This window comes from Pseudorca crassidens, chromosome 18 (genome assembly GCF_039906515.1).
Source record: "Pseudorca crassidens isolate mPseCra1 chromosome 18, mPseCra1.hap1, whole genome shotgun sequence".
In the NCBI taxonomy this organism is placed as follows: Eukaryota; Metazoa; Chordata; class Mammalia; order Artiodactyla; family Delphinidae; genus Pseudorca; species Pseudorca crassidens.
Genome location: NC_090313.1, coordinates 30,583,191 through 30,603,106, shown reverse-complemented (window position 1 = coordinate 30,603,106; position 19,916 = coordinate 30,583,191). Strand labels below are relative to the sequence as shown.

Below are 19,916 nucleotides of genomic sequence, written 5' to 3'. Positions count from 1 at the left end.
ACTGCAGGGGGCACAGGTTTGATCCCTGGTCAGGGAATTAAGATCCCGCATGCCACGTGGCATGGCAAAAATAAATAAAAGATAACTGGTATAACATTTTTCTGTATTTCTCCTTATCCTGGCTCTCTTGAGAAAATCCAAAAAGAAAAATTTGAACTAGCACTAAAAATCTACAGCAAATAAAGAAGTTTGCAGAGCTCTTTGTGTGAACAAGTATCAAATTTGAAAAAGACAAGAATAGTATTGAAAGAGATGCACATCATATCCCATATTTCATTAAATCCAAGATACCATCATTTGTATCTTGATCTTAGAGATTTTTAAATTTACAAACAAATTTTATGGCTTAGAATCAACAAAATATGTAATTTTCATGTTAAAAGTTTCTTAAAAGCATTTTAAGAAAGAACACTCAGCAGATCTTATACTTTCGTACTAATCAAATTAAACCACCAGCCATTCACTCTTCTAGTGTCCTTTAAGTTATTTTTTATTTGAGAAAAGAAGTCTGCAGTATAAAATTAGTATGGATTAGGAAAACGTGAAACATTTATTTATCAGTTTTAAGTAAAACACGTTTTTAAATTGAAAGATTATGTATCTTTTTTCCCTATAGGATGCCATAGAAGTTTGCAAGAAGTTTATGGAACGTGACCCTGATGAACTGAGATTCAATGCCATTGCTCTTTCTGCAGCTTAGCTTGTCCAGAATGGAAACACCAAATACTGTATTATTTGCAACAAAATTAAATTTCTTCTGCCATACACTAACTCAAAAATTTTGATATTTTCATTAACTTGACTGATTAAACTTTATGTGAACTAAGCTTTGGCTTAATCTGTGTTTTATATTATTTTTGCCTCAAATTAAAGCTGCAGTTCTTCCGTTTCTTTCTTATGAAGGATTTACCTTATTGGATGACTAGCTGTATCTTTCTCACTCTCTTTGAATTTCATGGGAGATTCTGTATTGGGACACAGGCACAATTTCCATCTGCATAGTATGAACATATATCATATATTTATTTAGCAAACATTTGGTTAGCATCTACTTTTAATGAGCTGAACATTGTTCTAGGCGCTGGAGTTACAGCAGTGAACACTGTGGGCATGTTTCTTAGTCACGGAGCTTATGTTCTTGTGAGAATAGACAGATGATAAGCACATTAATAAGATACATACCAATAATGACTGCTATGCAGAAATTAAAGTCGGATTTGTGTTAGAGAGTGACTGAGTGGATACTTTAGATTTTTGTGGTTAGGGAAGGCTTCTGTGAGAGCTAACTTTGAAGTTGAGATCTGAATAGCGAGAAGTAGCCAGTCATAGAAATGGGAGAAGAGGGGAGAGTGGTGGGGAGAATAGAGGGAATAATTAATGCAGAGTCCCTAAAGTAGGCAAGTCTCACTGTGTTGTAGGACCAGAAAAAAAGGTTCATATGACCAGAGCGTTGAAAATAATGGGAAGATAACAAGAGATGAGGTCAGAGTAGGAGGGCTTAGTGATACAGGAATATGGGAAAAGGAATTTGGATTTATTGCAGGTGTGATGGTAAGCCATTGGAGTGTTTTAAGCAGGAGAGTGACCTGATTTGGTTTATAATTTTATATCACTGACTACTCTGTGGATAATATATTGGGGAGGGGGATAAGAATAGGGTAGAGAGACGTGAGGAACCCATTGCTTTAGTTAAGAGACAGTGATGGCTAGGGTCTTAAAATTAGTAGTAATTTAGATTGAGGTATGTGAGTGAATTTGGGGTGTGTTTTGAAAAAGAAGGGGCTTCAGTTAAGTCTTAAAGGATAAGGTGGAAGGCAGTGGAAAGGTGGAAGAGTATTTGAAGAGTTAACGTCAAAACACGGTTGGTGTGATGGTCCATCTTTTCAGGAGAATATTGGTTACACAGGTGTATACATTTAGCAAAACTCATTGAAATCTTACTTCACTTCACTATATATACATTTTACCCCCCCAAAACAAAACAACAATAAAAAAAAAAAAAACAGAGCAGAGATGGGGTGGAATGAGTATAGCAGAAGACCAGATTGGTCCAGAATGAAGTTCTGAACCCGTAGAATTGAATGTAGATGTTTTATACGCGCTTCACTGAGTTAGGGTGGATTCCTGAGGCTGCAACATGAAATAAGTGGTATTTTAAGAATCTAAAAAAGAGGGACTTCCTTGGTGGTCCAGTGGTTAAGACTCTGTGCTCCCAACGCAGGGGGCGTGGGTTCGATCCCTGGTCAGGGAACTAAGATCCTGCGTGCCACATGGCACAGCCAAAAAAAAAAAAGAATCTAAAAAAGTGGAGATATATATATATATATATGTGTGTGTGTATAACTGATTCACTTTGCTGTACAGCAGAAACTAACAGAACATTGTAAACCAGCTATACTCCACTAAAAATTAATTTTAAAAAAGAAATGGTCAGTAACTTGATGCAGGTGTTAACACTATGGTAATTATTTTGCAACATATAAATGCATTAAATAAATTGCACACCTTAAAAAAAAGTTGAATAAATTAGCTGTTTGTTATTTAAAGTGTGGTTACATCAGTATTGGGGAACTTGTTAGAAATGAAGAATTTCAGACCCCACCCTTTACCTACTGAATCAGAATCTATGTTTTCAGCAAGATTCCTGAGTGATTCATATTAAGTCTGGGAAGTACTGGATTAGAAAAACTAGACTATGATGAGGTCACTTTGGACCTATCTGAAGAGGGCCTGAATGAAGTGTTGGCAATAGGGATGAAGAAATAATCTGAAACAATGCTGTAAATGGATAGTATATAGAGATGATGCTTTGGCATGCCAATAACAACAACAAAGTGTTCGGGTTTTTTGTTACATTGTTTGCATTTTGCCCTCAAATTTATCTTGTGTATCATCTTAAATATTTTAAACATTCCTAAGCAGTGTTCTGCCTGTTGCCTTGCTGGATTTCTCCTACATAATTTCTTTTTTTTTTTATAAATTTATTTATTTTTGTCTGCATTGGGTCTTCGTTGCTGCACACGGGCTTTCTCTAGTTGCGGCGAGCGGGGGCTACTCTTCGTTGCGGTGCATTGGCTTATTGCGGCGGCTTCTCTCGTTGCGGAGCATGGGCTCTAGGCGCGCAGGCTCAGTAGTTGTGGCGCCCAGGCTTAGTTGCTCCACGGCGTGCGGGATCTTCCCGGACCAGGGCTCGAACCCATGTCCCCCACATTGGCAGGCGGATTCTTAACCACTGCGCCACCAGGGAAGTCCCATAATTTCTTAATAGATTCTTAATCAGTGACATGTTAGCAAGAATTTACATAGTTTCTCAAAGTTTTCTAGGTTGAGTACTATTAAAAAAAAATTTTTTTTATTGAGGTATATTTGATTTACAATATTAGTTTTAGGTGTACAACATAGTGATTCAAAATGGTTATGGATTGTATTCCATTTAAAATTATTATAAAATATTGGCCATATTTCATGTGCTGTACAATATATCCTTGTCGGTTATTTATTTTACACATAGTAGTTTGTGTCTCTTAATCCTATACCCCTATTTTGCCCTTCCTCCCTTCCCTTTCCCTACTCCCCACTGGTAACCACTAGTTTGTTCTGTATATCTGTGAGTCTATTTCTGTTTTGTTATATTCATGCCTTTGTTTTATTTTTTTAGATTCCACATATAAGTGATAACGAACAGTATTTGTTTTTCTCTGCCTGACATTTCACTAAGCATAACGCCCTCTAGGTCTATCCATGTTGTTGCAAATGGCAAAATGTCACTATGGCTGGGTAATATTCCATTGTATATATACCACATCTTCTTTATCCATTAATCTGTTGATATACACTTTGGTTGCTTTCATATCTTGGCAATTGTAAATAATGCTGCTATGAACATTGGGGTTTACTTATCTTTTGAATTAGTGTCTTTGTTTTCTTCAGGAAAACTACACCCAGGAATGCAGTTGCTGGCTCATATGGCAGTTCTATTTTTAGTTTTTTGAGGAGGCTCCATACTATTTTCCCCAGTGTCTGCACCAGTTTACATTCCCACCAAGTATATGAGGGTTTCTTTTTCTCCACATCCTCACTAACATAGATTATTTGTGGTCTTTTTGATGATAGCCATTCTAAGAGACATGAGATGATACCTCATTGTGGTTTTGATTTGCATTTTCCTGATGATAAGCAACGTTGAGCATCTTTTCATGTGCCTGTTGTCCATTTGTATGTCAAGTTCTGGGTCATTTCTGTATGTTGCTGTTAAGGACCATAATATGTTTTGGGGAAATGGGACTGACTGAAATGAAACTTTAAATTTTTTCTTGGTGGACTTTTGAGAGCTGACTAAACATCACCTTTCAGCAGGTGTAATTATTTGCTTTAAATTATTGAAACAGGAGCATTTATAAACTCTATAATATTTAACCCCTAATATATTGTGTTCATTTGTGACTAAAACAGAAGTTATCTGTATTTTATGGTGAATCAAACTTTAATATATCTTAAATGCAAACGATCTTTTTTTTTTGCAAACGATCTTTAATTCTGTAAAAGTTATTTAAACAAAAATCTGATTTAAATTTAATTTCCATCTTACATTTGTGTACAGTATTTATTAGGTAAGCTTTATAATTGGGTTGTGTATAACATAAACCTGCTTATTTCATGTAATGAAAATATAGTTTAAGAGGTTTTTAGCCATTAATGTTTTTTTAAATAAATTTATTTTATTTTATTTATTTTTGGCTGCGTTGGGTCTTCGTTGCTGCGTGTGGGATATTCTCTGGTTGTAGCGAGCGGGGGCTACTCTTCATTGTGGTGCGCAGGCTTCTCGTTGCGGTGGCTTCTCTTGTTGCGGAGCATGGGCTCTAGGCATGCGGGCTCAGTGGTTGTGGCACATGGGTTCAGTAGTTGTGGCTCACAGGCTCTAGAGCGCAGGCTCAGTAGTTGTGGCGCACAGGCTTAGTTGCCCCGCAGCATGTGGGATATTTCCGGACCGGGGCTCGAACCCGTGTCCCCTGCACCACTGTGCCACCAGGGAAGCCCCTAGCCATTAATGTTTGACTACTACTATAGTTTTCAAAAGAAGCATCTATAGGCTTAAGATTCCTATATTGATGCTTATAAGAAAATTGCAAAGAGGCATATTTTCATTACTTTTTAAAAACTTCTATTTATAGAAATTTATTTCTTTTAGGGAAAGTATACATACATGTATATAGGTGTATTTACACCCACGCATGCATATATATATGCATGTGTGGGTGTATATACATTATCTGGAAATTAATAAGTATATATGTGTATATATGTATGTACATATGCATATATGTGCATGTATATATATGTACATACACATTCATACCTTGAATAGGAAAATAACTTTGGTTTAAATTCTCTGCATGTTATTAAAATCCCTGACTGAAGTTAAAGTAAAACCAGTTTGAAAAGTGTGTAATCATTGTGAAGGTTTTTAGAGATAATTTAGATGGATTTGTATGCATATAAAGTTTAATAATGTTTTAATCTTACAGAATTCTCTGGCAAGGTCTTAAAATGAGGTTCCTTGTGCTCTCAACAGAATTACTACCAAAAACCAAGTGTGGAATACACTGAGTTTTCAGATAGCAGAAAATAAATTTTGTCACTGCCTTTGTTCCTTTTGATTTCAAATTTTGACTGCTTACAAGCATAAACTATTGTGATTTGGAAGATCCAGTGTCCTAAGGGCATTTTTTTTCTTGGTGCCAATGGTGTCAGTAGATGAGACCAGTCCACCATGCCTTAGTTTCACATAAATTCTTACTTGTTTTGCTTTTCTATAAAAGTTATTCTAAACCTTTCTCTTGATTTCTTCATTTAGGATAGTGGTTCTGAACCTGTCTGTTGCTTCCACCTGATAGGTGAGAGTCCCCAGTATGACATTACTACAGTCCAAGCCTAGATATTATAAGGGAGGCTATGTAGACAACAAGGGCTATATAGATTATGAGCATTAATTTCTTGTCTAATTGATAGGATGGTTGGAAATCCCTGGTTTAGAGGCATAATCCATACTAAAAGCTATTTTTCAAAATGAATTATTTAAAATAATTTAAAATGCATAGAAATATGTAATAAAGCTGTTCTAATCTATGAGACAGATATGAGTGTAAATTGAATTAAAATAAAAATCCATATGGTCAAGAATAAATCCCAAATGATATGAGTGACACATTTTAGTTCATTTAAAACTCTGCCCTTTATCAACATGTAAACATAGTTGGTATTTAAATAATGTAATTATTTAAATAAGTATTTAAATAATGTAATTATTTAAATAAGTAATTATGCTAATAACATTATGCTAAAACATAAACATTGTTTATGTTGCATTGCCTACTGAGAGTTTAACTACCTATGGTTGAAGAATGACAAAAGATGGCTTTTGAATTTTCCTTAGGGCTCAGTAGTAGAAAGTTATTTTCCTTTATTCTGCCCTGAATACTAAGTATTTGAAGGCAGACATTCCTCCCATCCTCCACCACCACTGGTAGAAGTATACACATTTGATAATAGTGTATACAGTTAATGGGAATGTTACATTGTTTATATATACATATTTTTGCCACTGAAACCAAAACATATTTCATGGTCTGGGTATAATTTAAAAGAAACATGAAGAACTGATTTCTTTTATAAACAAAATGCACATGCCTTAAATAGTTCTTCATTTTAATATGATAATATTTGCTCTCATAGCTGTATTCTGGTATGGCTTAATAATCAGCTACATATGAAGTATTTGAGATAACAGTACAGTAGTACTGATTTTATTTTAAGAACCTTAGAAAATGTGACTTGTGGGCAAAATAAACACAGAAAGAATGTTTAAAGGGAACTATTCACCTTACTGTTTTAGTTTTTACTATGCTTTTTTCCATTTTCAGAACCCATGTATCTCATTTGCTACAAGTATTCCAGTGGAGGCTCTTAATTTCCCAAGGCTAGTAGCCGTCTACTGTTTACTTACTGTGCATGGAATGCCTAGAGAAAGTGACTTCTATAGCTAAATTAATAAAGCATAGGAGAGAAAATGCTTAGGCTAATTTATTCATATCCCTCCAATATTAATTCTCTAGTTTATAGCTATGTAGATATTAAGAATTTGTTGAGCAGTTAACCTGGTTTAAAATGGGATCCAGTTATTCTCAAACTTTTCCATCTCAGGAACCCGTTAACACTCTTACAAATTATTGAGGAGCCCAGAGAACCTTTATAGGTTATATTTGTCGATCTGTAAGTATTAAAAATTTATGCAAATTTTAAGAATTTTTATGAATTCATTTAAAAGTAAAAATAAACCCATTACAAGTTAAAAAATAACATTTTAATTAAAATAACTTTTAAAATTTAGTGAGAAGAGTAGCACTGTTTCACATTTAACAAAATGCAAAATCTCTTTAATATCTGACTTATTGAAGACAGCTAGAGTCTCCTTTCTGATAATGAAAAGTGCTTGCTGAAGTTGGCAGTTTAGGGAGTCGGTGGTGATCTATGTCAAAACAATTTGAAGACAGTCATTGGAGGACAAAGTCAGTGTCTTTTGCACAGCATTTTATCCTCAGAGTCTGGTACAGTGCTTGGTACATAGTAGGGCCCAGATGATATTCAGTAGGTGATTGAACTATACTGCATTGGGTTGAGATGTGAATAGAGTGTGAAGATACGGATTCAGGGAGCACAGACACCACCTTCAAGCCACTTGGTTGAGAACAGGAGAGAAATTAGGTCATAACTGGATTCAGAGTAGGATCAGAAAGGTCTTTTAAAAGAGTGTTTCTTTGTGAGGAAACAAAAACAGCGGAGAGAAACTGAGGACACAGGAAAGAAAAGGGATGACAGGGGGACCTACGGAGGGTGGGGATGGGTAAGATATGTATCATCTAGCAAAGCATTTCATACTTTAATGAGCATATGAGATCCTAGATCTAGTTAAAATGCAGATTCTGAAACTGTGTATTTCTAACTAGCACCCAGGCTGCTGGTCTGAGGACCTCACTATGAGTAGGGAGATTCTAGAACCCAGCTGAAGAGGTGAACCTTGGAGGAGAAGTAGATACCTCTTCCATTGAATTGGGAGATCTTGGCTGATGGAACTTTTTTTTTTTTTGCGGTACGCGGGCCTCTCACTGTTGTGGCCTCTCCCGTTGCGGAGCACAGGCTCCGGACGCGCAGGCTCAGCGGCCATGGCTCACGGGCCCAGCCACTCCGCGGCCTGTGGGATCTTCCCGGACCGGGGCACGAACCCGTGTCCCCTGCATCGGCAGGCGGACTCTCAACCACTGCGCCACCAGGGAAGCCCCTGATGGAACTTTTTTAAGAGAGAATTTTTTTCCTCTAATATCCAGTTAGTACCCTTTTCCTTTCTAAATACCCTTTCTAGTAATTTAGAATTTCAGTGTTCCCACAATGCTTGATTGATAGCATGATACTGAGGTTATGACATAAGATATAGTGATTTTACTATTTTAAAAAAGAGACATTATTAGGATCACTAACAATTGTCTAAATGTCATTGCTTCATAAACAGAGCTCAGACTTTGGTGTTAGACGTGGTTTGATTCTTGGCTCTGACTCTGAGTGTTTTTGGGCTATTAACACCTTAAGTAAAAGTACTTCCATGCAGGTTGTTTTGTGAGAATTACAGATGTAGTACATAAAAGCCAGCACACAAAAAGTGGTGTCTATCATTACCACAATCACTCCACAAGTGCAATAAGCTATACTGAATGTAATTTCAAACTTTGTTTCATGAATCATCAGATTCATCTAATTTTTTAAAATAATTTAAATAAGAAGGTGGAATGAACAGATCACATTTCATTTCTATGCACAAGAGAACTGTGCATATTTCTTCTAGAATTCGGACATGGTTTAACTTAAAAAAAAATCTCAAAATAGCTCAAGTTAGCAGACATGCAATTTTAGCAAGGATGATTGGAATTTCAGCCTTTCCTGTAATACTATTATATCCAAGCAATCCAAGCATACTGCTCATTAGAAAACATTTTTATCTGAATCTCTTACTCTTGGGGGCCAAGAATGCTGTTTTTCTTTTTTATAGCTATGTTTATGGAATGTAGATCACCCTGAGCAATTATTTTGACATTTCAAGTTATTATAACTACTCATTCTTCATTTATAGCTATTTGAATTTTGACAAATTTCAATACAGTGACAACACAAGGTCAGGTACATTCAATATAAGGTTATGGTGTACACCTATTTTAATTTGTTAGATCTACTATGAAGAAAATGAGGATATACAATATTTCACTTTTTACGGTTGGACTTCCTATACTAAGAACAGACCTCCGAGCTCTGGGAATTTTGAGGCAACTGATCATTGCCCAGTGTCTGGGTATGTGTGGGCTTGCGGTATCTCAGGGAGGGAGTCAGCAGCACAGAAGGTAATAGTCCCTTGACTACTTCTATATTGTTGCTTTGAAAACAGCAAGGCAGAATGTCCTCATTTGGCTTTCTTCAGGAAACACATGCAGATGGCAGAGAGGAACTCAGTAGAAGGTTAAGAAATAAATACTGCAATTGCGATAAAAATTAAGTCAATATTCCAGACTATTCCCAGGCACATTTTACCTGAACTTTTATTGCCAGTAGTCACAGTATTGCAAATAATTAGCTCTGTCTTATCTATTTTATAATCATTGTTGATCTCTTGCACTGGTAGAATATGTGCAGATGGCGGGAGATATTAATATAGCATAAAGCATATTGTAATTTGTAGCGTGCTTTCACATACAAGGTGATGAGGGCATGCACAAATGTCAGCCAAGCTACTTGAAGCCAGTTGTAGTTTACGTTTGCGGGCCCAGTGTTATTAGGATCCTGCTGGACTTTGCTTTGAAAAGTTTTTCTCATTCTTCTTCTAAATCTTGTAATTGTTAAGTACTACCGTCATAATTCATGCTCCTATTCTAATCATGCTTTTAAGAGCTTTAAGAATTCTAAGCCCAGGGATCCCTTCAAAAAGACCTGACTAGGGCTTCCCTGGTGGCGCAGTGGTTGAGAGTCCGCCTGCCGATGCAGGGGACACGGGTTCGTGACCCGGTCCGGGAAGTTCCCACATGCCGCGGAGCGGCTGGGCCCGTGGGCCATGGCCACTGAGCCTGCGCGTCCGGAGCCTGTGCTCCGCGGCGGGAGAGGCCACAACAGTGAGAGGCCCGCGTACCGCAAAAAAAAAAAAAAAAAAAAGGACCTGACTAGAAATGGATGCTTATGGTGGGTGCCATGCTGATTTACAACAACTATCCTAACCTGACATTAGATCTATTCAACAGATACAGCAATAAACATGGAGTATACTGATGTCTGATTCTGTAACATTTAGTTATGCACATGAAGAGTTTCTTTTCTCTACTGTATTGGCTGATTATATCAGGATACCAATTAAAAGAAGGTCTGAAAATTAATAACTCCTGCTTTTGATTTAACATCCAATAAACTTTTCTCTGGGCATAATGGCTTAAAGAACTGAGCACTTCCTTGGCAAAGAATTTTTCTGGCATGAAATATTACTGTAAAAATTTTTTTGTTGTATAACAAAATGAAAGGTTAATTTTACATTGCACTTATTTTGCAAATGATATGAAATTTCTACAAGCCACTAGAAGAGCAAAAATAATTTTAAGTGTCTCTAAAATTTGAATTAAAGTAAAAATATTCTTAGTATTTTATCGGGTACATATTTGTGTTTGACTTTTTTGGGACAAGCACTTGTGTATCTTGGTATCTCTGCTAGCTAGTATAGTGCCTTGGAGACTCAGCAAATGTTTGTGGTTGCTCAATAAATATATGCTGATTAGTTAATTTTCATTTTTCCCCATGTTAATGGTTTAGCTCTCCTAGTCATGAATTTTTATGCAGATATAAATTTGGAGATTAAAAGAAATTCTGGAAGGACTATTCCTATTAAGGTAAAAATTTTCTCTAATTTCTAAGCCAGAACCAGAAAAGTCAAAGCATTTTTTGAATAATTAAATTGGTAATTTATTGTAGGTGTTGTCAAATAAAATTTTTCTTTCAAAATGGTGAAAACCTAGGCTATTGAAGCTTATCAATTTAGGTTTGTTTTTTGTCTTTTTTGAGAAGGAAGTTAAGAGTGGCTTTATTATTAACAGTAAAGTAGACACCAGGATAATACAAAACATAAAAAACAGAAACAGAGAGGAACATTACATAATAACAAAAGAGTCTATCCATCCAGAAGACATAGCAATCCTAAATGCTTGCACCAAAAAATAGACTTCAAAATATGAAAAGCAAAAAATGATGAAATTGAAAGCAGAAATAGACACATCAAGGCCCCTTAATTTAGATTTATTTTTAAATATGTTACAGGAAGATAAAAATTATTGAAAATTTGGCCATGGTATAATTATTAATAAGATTTTAGAAAGTGAAATGATGGGTAAATAACATTCTTCTGGCCTATTCCACCACTAGGAGAATAAAGTCAGTTCATAAATGCATATGATACCCAGGTGTCTCTTGGGTATTCCTAATTCTTTGATCTTTTGGAGTTACATCTCCTTTAATTTTCAAATAGAATACCTTGAATGACTATTCTAGCTTCCCCAAATATCTCCAAGGATTTTTAAGAGCACATGTATCTCCAGCCTTCTCTGGTTCAATTATATGCTTCTGCTGAATTGTCAATTTCTGTTTCAGTCTTTCAACTATGACAGACACTGATCTTTCCCGGGTAGCACTTTGCCTCATGTAGGACATTACCATACCCTTCAAAGCACCACTAACATAAAGCTGTGTACCCAACTTTACCAAAGGTCTCCATACTTCAGGAAAGAATTAGAATATAACAATGTCCACCACTACCTTAAATCTATACTTTGAATATAACTATATCTCGAATCTAAGGCAAAAGAGTTAAACCTTTTGCAGGTATATCCAGCTTCCTAGCTATTCTGCCCTACATCAGAGTCCACCCTGTACTTGTTTGTTGGAGAAAACACCTTTCATAAATATTTCACAGGGCCAACTTCCATCCTACTTTAAGAATATTCCACTCACTACCTACAGGAATTGGTTTCTCTCTAGGACTCATTAGACATCCTTAGACACAAGAATGCACACAAGGGGACTTCCCTGGTGATGCAGTGGTTAAGCATCCACCTGCCAATGCAGGGGACACAGGTTCAAGCCCTAGTCCAGGAAGATCCCACACGCCGCAGAGCAACTAAGCCTGTGCACCACAACTACTGAGCCTGTGCTCTAGAGCCCGCGAGCCACAACTACTGAGCCCACGTGCCACAACTACTGAAGCCCACATGCCTAGAGCCTGTGCTCCACAACAAGAGAAGCCACCACAATGAGAAGCCCACACACCGCAATGAAGTGTGGCCCCTGCTCACCGCAACCAGAGAAAGCTCGCGTGCAGCAATGAAGACCCAATGCAGCCAAAAATTAAATAATTAATTAATTAATTAATTAATTTTTAAAAATTGCTGTTGTTTAAAATAAATAAATAAACAAACTGACCCATACATTCAAGGAAATCCCTTTGCTTTGTTTCATAAAGAACCTTCTGAAGGAGGTGGGACCAAAGCTGGCCTCTTCTGTGGTTACTTCCAATCCTTGAGGGAACACCTGACTCTGCTCTGTGTAGACTATTTCATGGCTGTGCTGGAACTCTGAATAGACAAAGGCTTCAGTTCTTTCTTTTTCTTTTTTAAAGGTAGAATATTTATTTATTTATTTAGGCTGTGCTGGGTCTTAGTTGCAGCACTTGGGATCTTCATTGCACATGCGGACTTCTTAGTTGTGGCATGTGGACTCTTAGTTGCAGCATGCATGTGAGATCTAGTTCCCCGACCAGGAATGAACCCCGGGCTCCCTGCATTGAGAACGCAGAGTCTTACCCACTGGACCACCAAGGAAGTCCCAAGGGGTTCATTTCATAGCTGTTTTGTAAGGTCTCTTCACTCTGCATGATGGTGAGCATGAGATGTGCTAGAGATCACTCTGATCTCACTACTGATGCTCAGACAACTACTAGGGCTAAATCTAGGAGCACAACTTAGGTCTCTTATTCCCCAGGCCAGTCCATTTTGTAGTTTTGGTAACCTTTCCTTTTTGAAGCTAATGTTTTTTCGATATCCACCCACTATTCACAGAATAGGAAGAATGAAGGGGTTATTTTTAAAAATGTAGTTTGAATTTTTAGAAGTTTCTTATAATATATGGGTGTTTCCTCCCTGCAAAAATAAAATGAAATCTTTTATACTTCAAAATATAAATAAAAATGGCTATTACAATTCTAAGTTAATAACACAGTAAATGCTGTGCTTAATTTTTCTTCCTGTTTTTTTTTTAGCAGAACAAGTTGAACAGACAGTAATGTTGTTGGTCTTTTCAAGTAAACTTAATGAGAGGTCAGGTAGAACTTCTGTGCCAAAACATAAAAACACTAAGAAAGAAAATGTTTTAGAGAAAACAGGGCTTGACTATTCTTATCTTTGATTATTATTACTAAATATATCCTTTTAGGGAAAATACAGAGTTCATTTTACTCATTTCACTAGGTTGCAGGAAGAGAAGTTTAGTAAACAGACATTCTCTCTTTCTTCTTACCCAGAAGCCCCAATAGTTTATTTTAAAGATAATTTTAGGGTAAGTCCTTTTGATCTTACTGCTATCACTTAGAGAATTATAGTGTGGTTTTGCAAATCTGGCTAGAATGCAGGACCTTAACAACAAAAAAAACCCAACAAAAACCAAAGTCTTAGATTCTCTGTTAAATCATTTGAGTTCAACGATAGGAAACTCTTGTACATGCCGAAAAAATGAAACAAAACAAAAAACCCCAAAGCCTTCAGATCTTTACAGTAGGAAGAAAATAACCAACTACTCTTCAAATTATGGGGTTGGTCCCATGTTTTGAAAGTTACCATCTCTACTGGTCTCTTAATGAGCTGTCTGTGCACACAGGGGAAAGGTCAATAAGAACCAAGGGCTTCTATCTAGACTATCCCATCTCCTCGAGCAGATTCAGAAGACGTGTTCAGGACCCCTGCCTTTATCCACTGGGCAAAGCACTCATTATCATCATCTTAAGGCTGTACTGAAAACTTCCTCAGTATTTGTCTGCCTTTTGGGGGAGTGATATAATACAGGATTCACTAGAATATTTTCCCTTTCTGCTTCCTGCACATCTACATTCCTCCCTCTTATCTTCATTTCTTAAATATTGTCTGTAACATTGTGGCTACTTTTTGCTCCCTGGCTTCCATTTCCAAATCTAGGGTTAAACCTACCTTTCTGAATATCATTATGTAAGTACTAACAACATCCGTAATCCTTTAATTACCAACACTGAAGGATGTATTTTTGTGGGCAAAGATGGGATAATTAGAATTTTATCATTATATATTTATTTATTTTTTCTGTTTACGTGAACTTTTATTTTTTTCCAGTTTTATTGAGACATATAACATATACTGACATATAACATTGTGTAAGCTTAAGGTGTACAACATGATGACTTGATGCACGTGTAATTGCGAAATGATTACCACAATAAGGTCAGTTAACACTTCCATCACCTTACATAATTACCATTTCTTCTTTTTTGGGGGTTATAACACTTAAGTTATACTCTTGGTAACATTCAAGTATATAATAAAGTATTGTTAACTATAGTTACCATGTTGTACATTAGATCCCCAGAACTTATTCATCTTAAATCTGGAAGTTTGTATCCTTTGACCATCTTTCCATTTCTACCAGTCCCTGCCCCTGGCAATCACCATTCTAGTCTCTATTTCTATGAGTTTGGTATTTTAAGATTTTTTATATATATATATATATATATATATATATATATATATAACATATGTGTATATTTTCTTTATCCATTTATCCATTGATAAGACACTTTGGTTATATCCATGGCTTGGCTATTGTGAACGTTGCTGCAATGGATATGGGGTTGCAGATACCTCTTCAAGATACTGACTTTATTTCCTTCAAATATACATTCAGAAATGGAATTACTGGATTACATGATAGTTCAATTTTTAATTTTTTGAGGAATCGCCATACTATTTTCCGTATTAGCTGTATCAATTTACATTCCCACCAACAGTGCACAGGGTTCCCTTTTCCCAGCATTCTTGCCAACACTTATCTCTTGTCTGATGATAGCCATTCTACCAGGTGTAGGATGATATCTCATTGTGATTTTGATATGCATTTCCCTGATGATTAGTGACACTGAGCATCTTTTCATGTGCCTGTTGGCCATTTGTATGTCTTCTTTAGAAAAATGTCTATTTTTTAAATCAGATTTTTGTGTGTGCTGTTGAGTTGTATGAATTCCTTATATATTTCAAATATTAACCTCTTATCAAATAGATGGTTTGCAAATACTTTTTCCATCTTCATTCTGTAGATTACCTTTTCATTTGGTTGATTGTTTCCTTTGCTGTGCAGAAGCTTTTTAGTTTGATGTAGTCCCCCTGGCTTATTTTTGCTTTTGTTGCCTGTACTTCCGGTGTCATCCAAAAATCATTGTCAAGACCAGTGTCAAGCAGCTTTTTCCCTATTTTTTTTTCTAGGAGTTTTATGGTTTCAAGTATTACAATTAATTTATTTCCTGTTAGTTTCTGTCAACGGTATAAATTAAGGGTCCAATATCATTCTTTAGCATGTGAATATCTGGTTTTCCCAGCACCATTTACTGAAGAGACTATACTTTCCTAATATGTATTCTTGGCTCCCATGTCAAATATTAGTTGACTATATATTTGTGAGTTTACTTCTGGGCTCTTGATCCTCTTTCATTGGTCTATGTGTCTGTATTCATGCTAGTATCATACTATTTAGATTACTATAGCTTTGTAATATAATTTGAAATCAGAAAGTGTGATGCCTCCAGTTTTGCTCGTCTTCCTCAAGATTGCTTTGACTATGTGGGATCTTTTGTGGTGCTGTATACATTTGTTGATTGTTTTTTCTATCGCTGTGGAAAATGCCATTGGGATTTTAATAGGGATTGCACTGAATCTATAGATGACTTTGGGTAACGTGGAATTTTAACAATATTAATTCTTCTAATCCATGAACACTAGATATCTTTTCATTTTGAATTTGTGTCTTCTTTAATTTCTTTCATCAGTCTCTTGTAATTTTCAGTATACAGATCTTTAACCTCCTTGGTTAAATCTATTTCTAAGTATTTTATTGTTTTAAAATAGGATTCTTTTCTTTCTTTTTCAGGTAGTTTGTTGTTAGTGTATAGAAATGCAAATAATTTTTGTATGTTGATTTTGTATCCACTACTTTACTGAATTCTTTTATTAGTTATAAGCTTTTTGGTGGATTCTTTAGAATTTTCTCTATACAAGATCCTATCATCTGCAAACAGAGAAAATGTCATTATATTTTTTCATCTACCTTCTAGGAGTGATTCTTCCTGTTGATAAATGTGTTTTATAAGCATGAGAAATATACCGGCCATTTGGATGTTGGCTATCTGAATCCATGAGGGTTGACATTTTTATGAGCCATATTCAACCAGAGTATAAAACTCACTTATTTTATTAGAAGTGTTTCCACTGTACCTGTCTCTTCTTGCAATTCTTTCCAGCCACAAAGTCCCTTCATTCTTATAATCTTTGCCCCAGGCATCATCCAGCCCAGTGCTTCCCTGCCCCTTCCTCTTTCATAACACAGAGTAACTCCTTTCCCACAATTCACCTAACTCCTCTCTACTCTACCCCACACGCTTGTTTAAAAAAACTTGGGCACCTCTACTGAACCAAAGCACGAATCAATGAAGCCAGTCTCTCCCCGTAGAGCAGTGGTTCTCAGCTGGTGGTGATTTGGCCCCCAGGAGACATTTGGCAATGTCTGGAGACATTTTTGATTGTCACAGCTACAAGGGTGCTACTAGCATCTAGTGGGTGGAGGCCAGGGATGCTGCTAAATATCCTACAATGCACAAGACAATCCCTTATGACAAAGAATTGTCCAGCCCAGATTGTCAGTAGTATACCTGTTGAGAAATCCTACTGTAAAGAAATTCTTATATTACCTTCAGTAATCATTGGTATTTTCTACTCTGCTCCTATTAATGTTTTATTACTTCTGTGCATTAAAAGTTATATATTTTATACCCATACCCACACCAGTCAGTAATCAATGGTTGAACACCAGATACGTGTCAGGCAGAGTTAGGCACTCCTAGGTTGCTCATAGTTCTATGAGGAAGACAGACAGTATAATACCTCGTGATTGAAGGGGCTATGATTACATAAAGAAAAGGTACCTGGGCTTCCCTGGTGGAGCAGTGGTTAAGAATACGCCTGCCAATGCAGGGGACATGGGTTCGAGCCCTGATCCGGGAAGATCCCATATGCCACAGAGCAACTAAGCCCATGCACCACAACTACTGAGCCTGTGCCCTAGAGTCCATGAGCCACAGCTACGGAGCCCACATGCCACAACTACTGAAGCCCACATGCCTAGAGCCTGTGCTCCACAACAAGAGAAGCCACCGCAATGAGAAGCCCGCGCACCGCAATGAAGAGTAGACCCTGCTTGCTGCAACTAGGGAAAGCCCACGCACAGCAAGGAAGACTCAACACAACCAATAAATAAATAAATTAATTTTTTTAAAAAAAGAAGGGGTACCTAATGTAGCCCAGGATGATCTGCAAAGATATTTTGAAGGATTCTGAGAAGGAAGAGGCCTGAATTGAGCCTGGAAGAATACGTAGGAGAAAGCCAGGCAAAGAAAGGGAGAGAAGCACGTTTCTCACAAAGGGAAAAATATGGGTCAAGACACATGGTTAGAGAAGAGGGCAGCAGCAAGTCCTGAAGGATGTCAATGTGCTGGCAACGATCAGATGGCCCTTAAGCTGGCAACTGGGAGTCCTTGAAGGAGAAGCTAATTGGGTAGAATGATAAGATAAGATTTAACTTTAGAAAGGTCATACAATTTCTGAAATCTGGCTGAGAGCTAATGAGGGCCTGAACTAAACTGGAAATGAGGATGAGTAAGAGGGGCCAATTGGAGTGATATTGAGGAGAAAGAAAGGACAGGACTGGGGATGGAGTGGACGTGGAGGTAAGAGACGCGAAGTCCAGCATGACCCCCAAATTTCAGGTGTGGTACCATTTACAAGTCAGGGAAGGCAAGGGGAAGTTTGTGGGATGAGACAAAAAGTCAATTTTGGACGTATCTTTGTGTCATACAAATGTTTTCATTTATAAAAGTAGTATACATGTCTCTTACCAAAAAATTGTAGAAGAGAGAGAAGTATGAAATGTCCATCCAACCAGTGCTAAACTTTGGATGGAGTTTCGTTTTGTTTTGTTTTGTTTTGTTTTGGCTGTGCTGCGTGGCTTGCGAGATCTCAGTTCCCTGACCAGGGACTGAACCCTGGCCACATCAGTTAAAGCCCGCAATCCTAACCACTAGGCCACCAGGGAACTCCCATGGAGGGAGTGAAGTTTTTTCCAATTTGTTCTATGTGGAAAATTATGCATTTTAAAAATACAATCAGTGGGATGAATTGGGAGATTGGGATTGACATATACACACAAATATATATAAAATAGATAACTAACGAGAACCTGCTGTAGAGCACAGGGAACTCTACTTCACTTTGCTGTACAGTAGAAAGTAACACAACATTGTAAAACAACTATACCCAATAAAAAAAATGCAATCACCAAATTGGGGTGCTTTATAGATGTTTTTTTCCCCACTTCGTAATATATTTTTAAACATCTCTCTGTGTCATTGAACATCCTTTTACATTTTTATTGACTGCGCAATATCTCACTCTATAGAAGAACCATAATTTACTCCACCATCTCTATTGTTTAGATTGCTTCGAGATTCTCATTTCTAGCAAATCATGTGTAATGCCATCACAGGTTGAGTCTTCCAGAAACTGACAGAAATGCCACTTGAAACATATTTATTAGGGATTGACCCCAGGGAAGTGAAGAGGGAAGGAACAGCAATGGGCAAGGGAGAAGTTGAACTATGACAGAGGCTGACTGCTTCAACAGACCTCATATCTACAGAAAGGGCCCATCAGAGTTGTCCTGAATTGGGTGGAAATGACTGGGCTTTTATAACCTCAAGTCACTCAGTCACCAGACAAGGGCTGCTCTGGCAGGGCATGACCTCAGGTGAGGCTGCACTCTGTGGCTGAGGTAGACTTCCAAAGGGAGGTTTGGCCAGTGCATCTCTGTGTCCACTGCAGATGCTCATTGTGTGCATATATCTTCACTCACATCCTTAGGATAAATTCCCAGAAGTAGGACTGCTGCAGTAGAACGTGGGCATTTTAAAAACTTTTAATATTTATTGCCAAATTACCTCCCAGAAAGATGGGTCACTTTCTCCTACCAACAGTTCAGTTCGTCACTAATATATAAGAACATGACAATTGTACTGTTTTATGTTTTTAAATATTGAAAGGCACCTCAAATTCTTTTGGAAAATAAATAATATCTGTGATGTTTTGTTATTGTGAATTTCATTTTTAACTCCTAAGGCAGGTTACCTTTCTCTATAGAGCTGTATAAATCTTTCCAAAAGGATAAAACACTCTAATGACTGATGGTAAGACACAAAGAACCGGATTTCGGTCTCGTGAGTTGTAAATCTGCAACACTGAAGTGACAGAAACGGCTGGTGCGTGAGCTGACTTGAAACAGAATCTGCAGTACCCTACAGCTCTTTCCCTGTGAGTATTTGAGCAAATAAATGAAATTCCCACTTATTAGGAAGAATCCATATTTGACACACTACTGTTAGAGAGAGACGAACGGGAACTAACCATCATTTATTGAGTGCCTGCTCCATGCCAAGCAATGCCCTTGGCTTT

General features: G+C 37.1%; 1 protein-coding gene across 2 annotated transcripts in view; it reads left to right on the top strand.

Moving 5' to 3' along the window:
- Positions 1-826, top strand: part of UCHL3 (ubiquitin C-terminal hydrolase L3) — a 44,181-nt gene extending 43,355 nt beyond the window's left edge. For both annotated transcript variants that reach the window (XM_067713608.1, XM_067713609.1), the window contains exon 8: positions 617-826. In XM_067713608.1, the coding sequence (XP_067569709.1) occupies positions 617-700 (84 nt within the window). In that variant the 3' untranslated portion in view covers positions 701-826. The remainder of the gene's footprint in view (positions 1-616) is intronic.
- Positions 827-19,916: the final 19,090 nt, after the last annotated feature.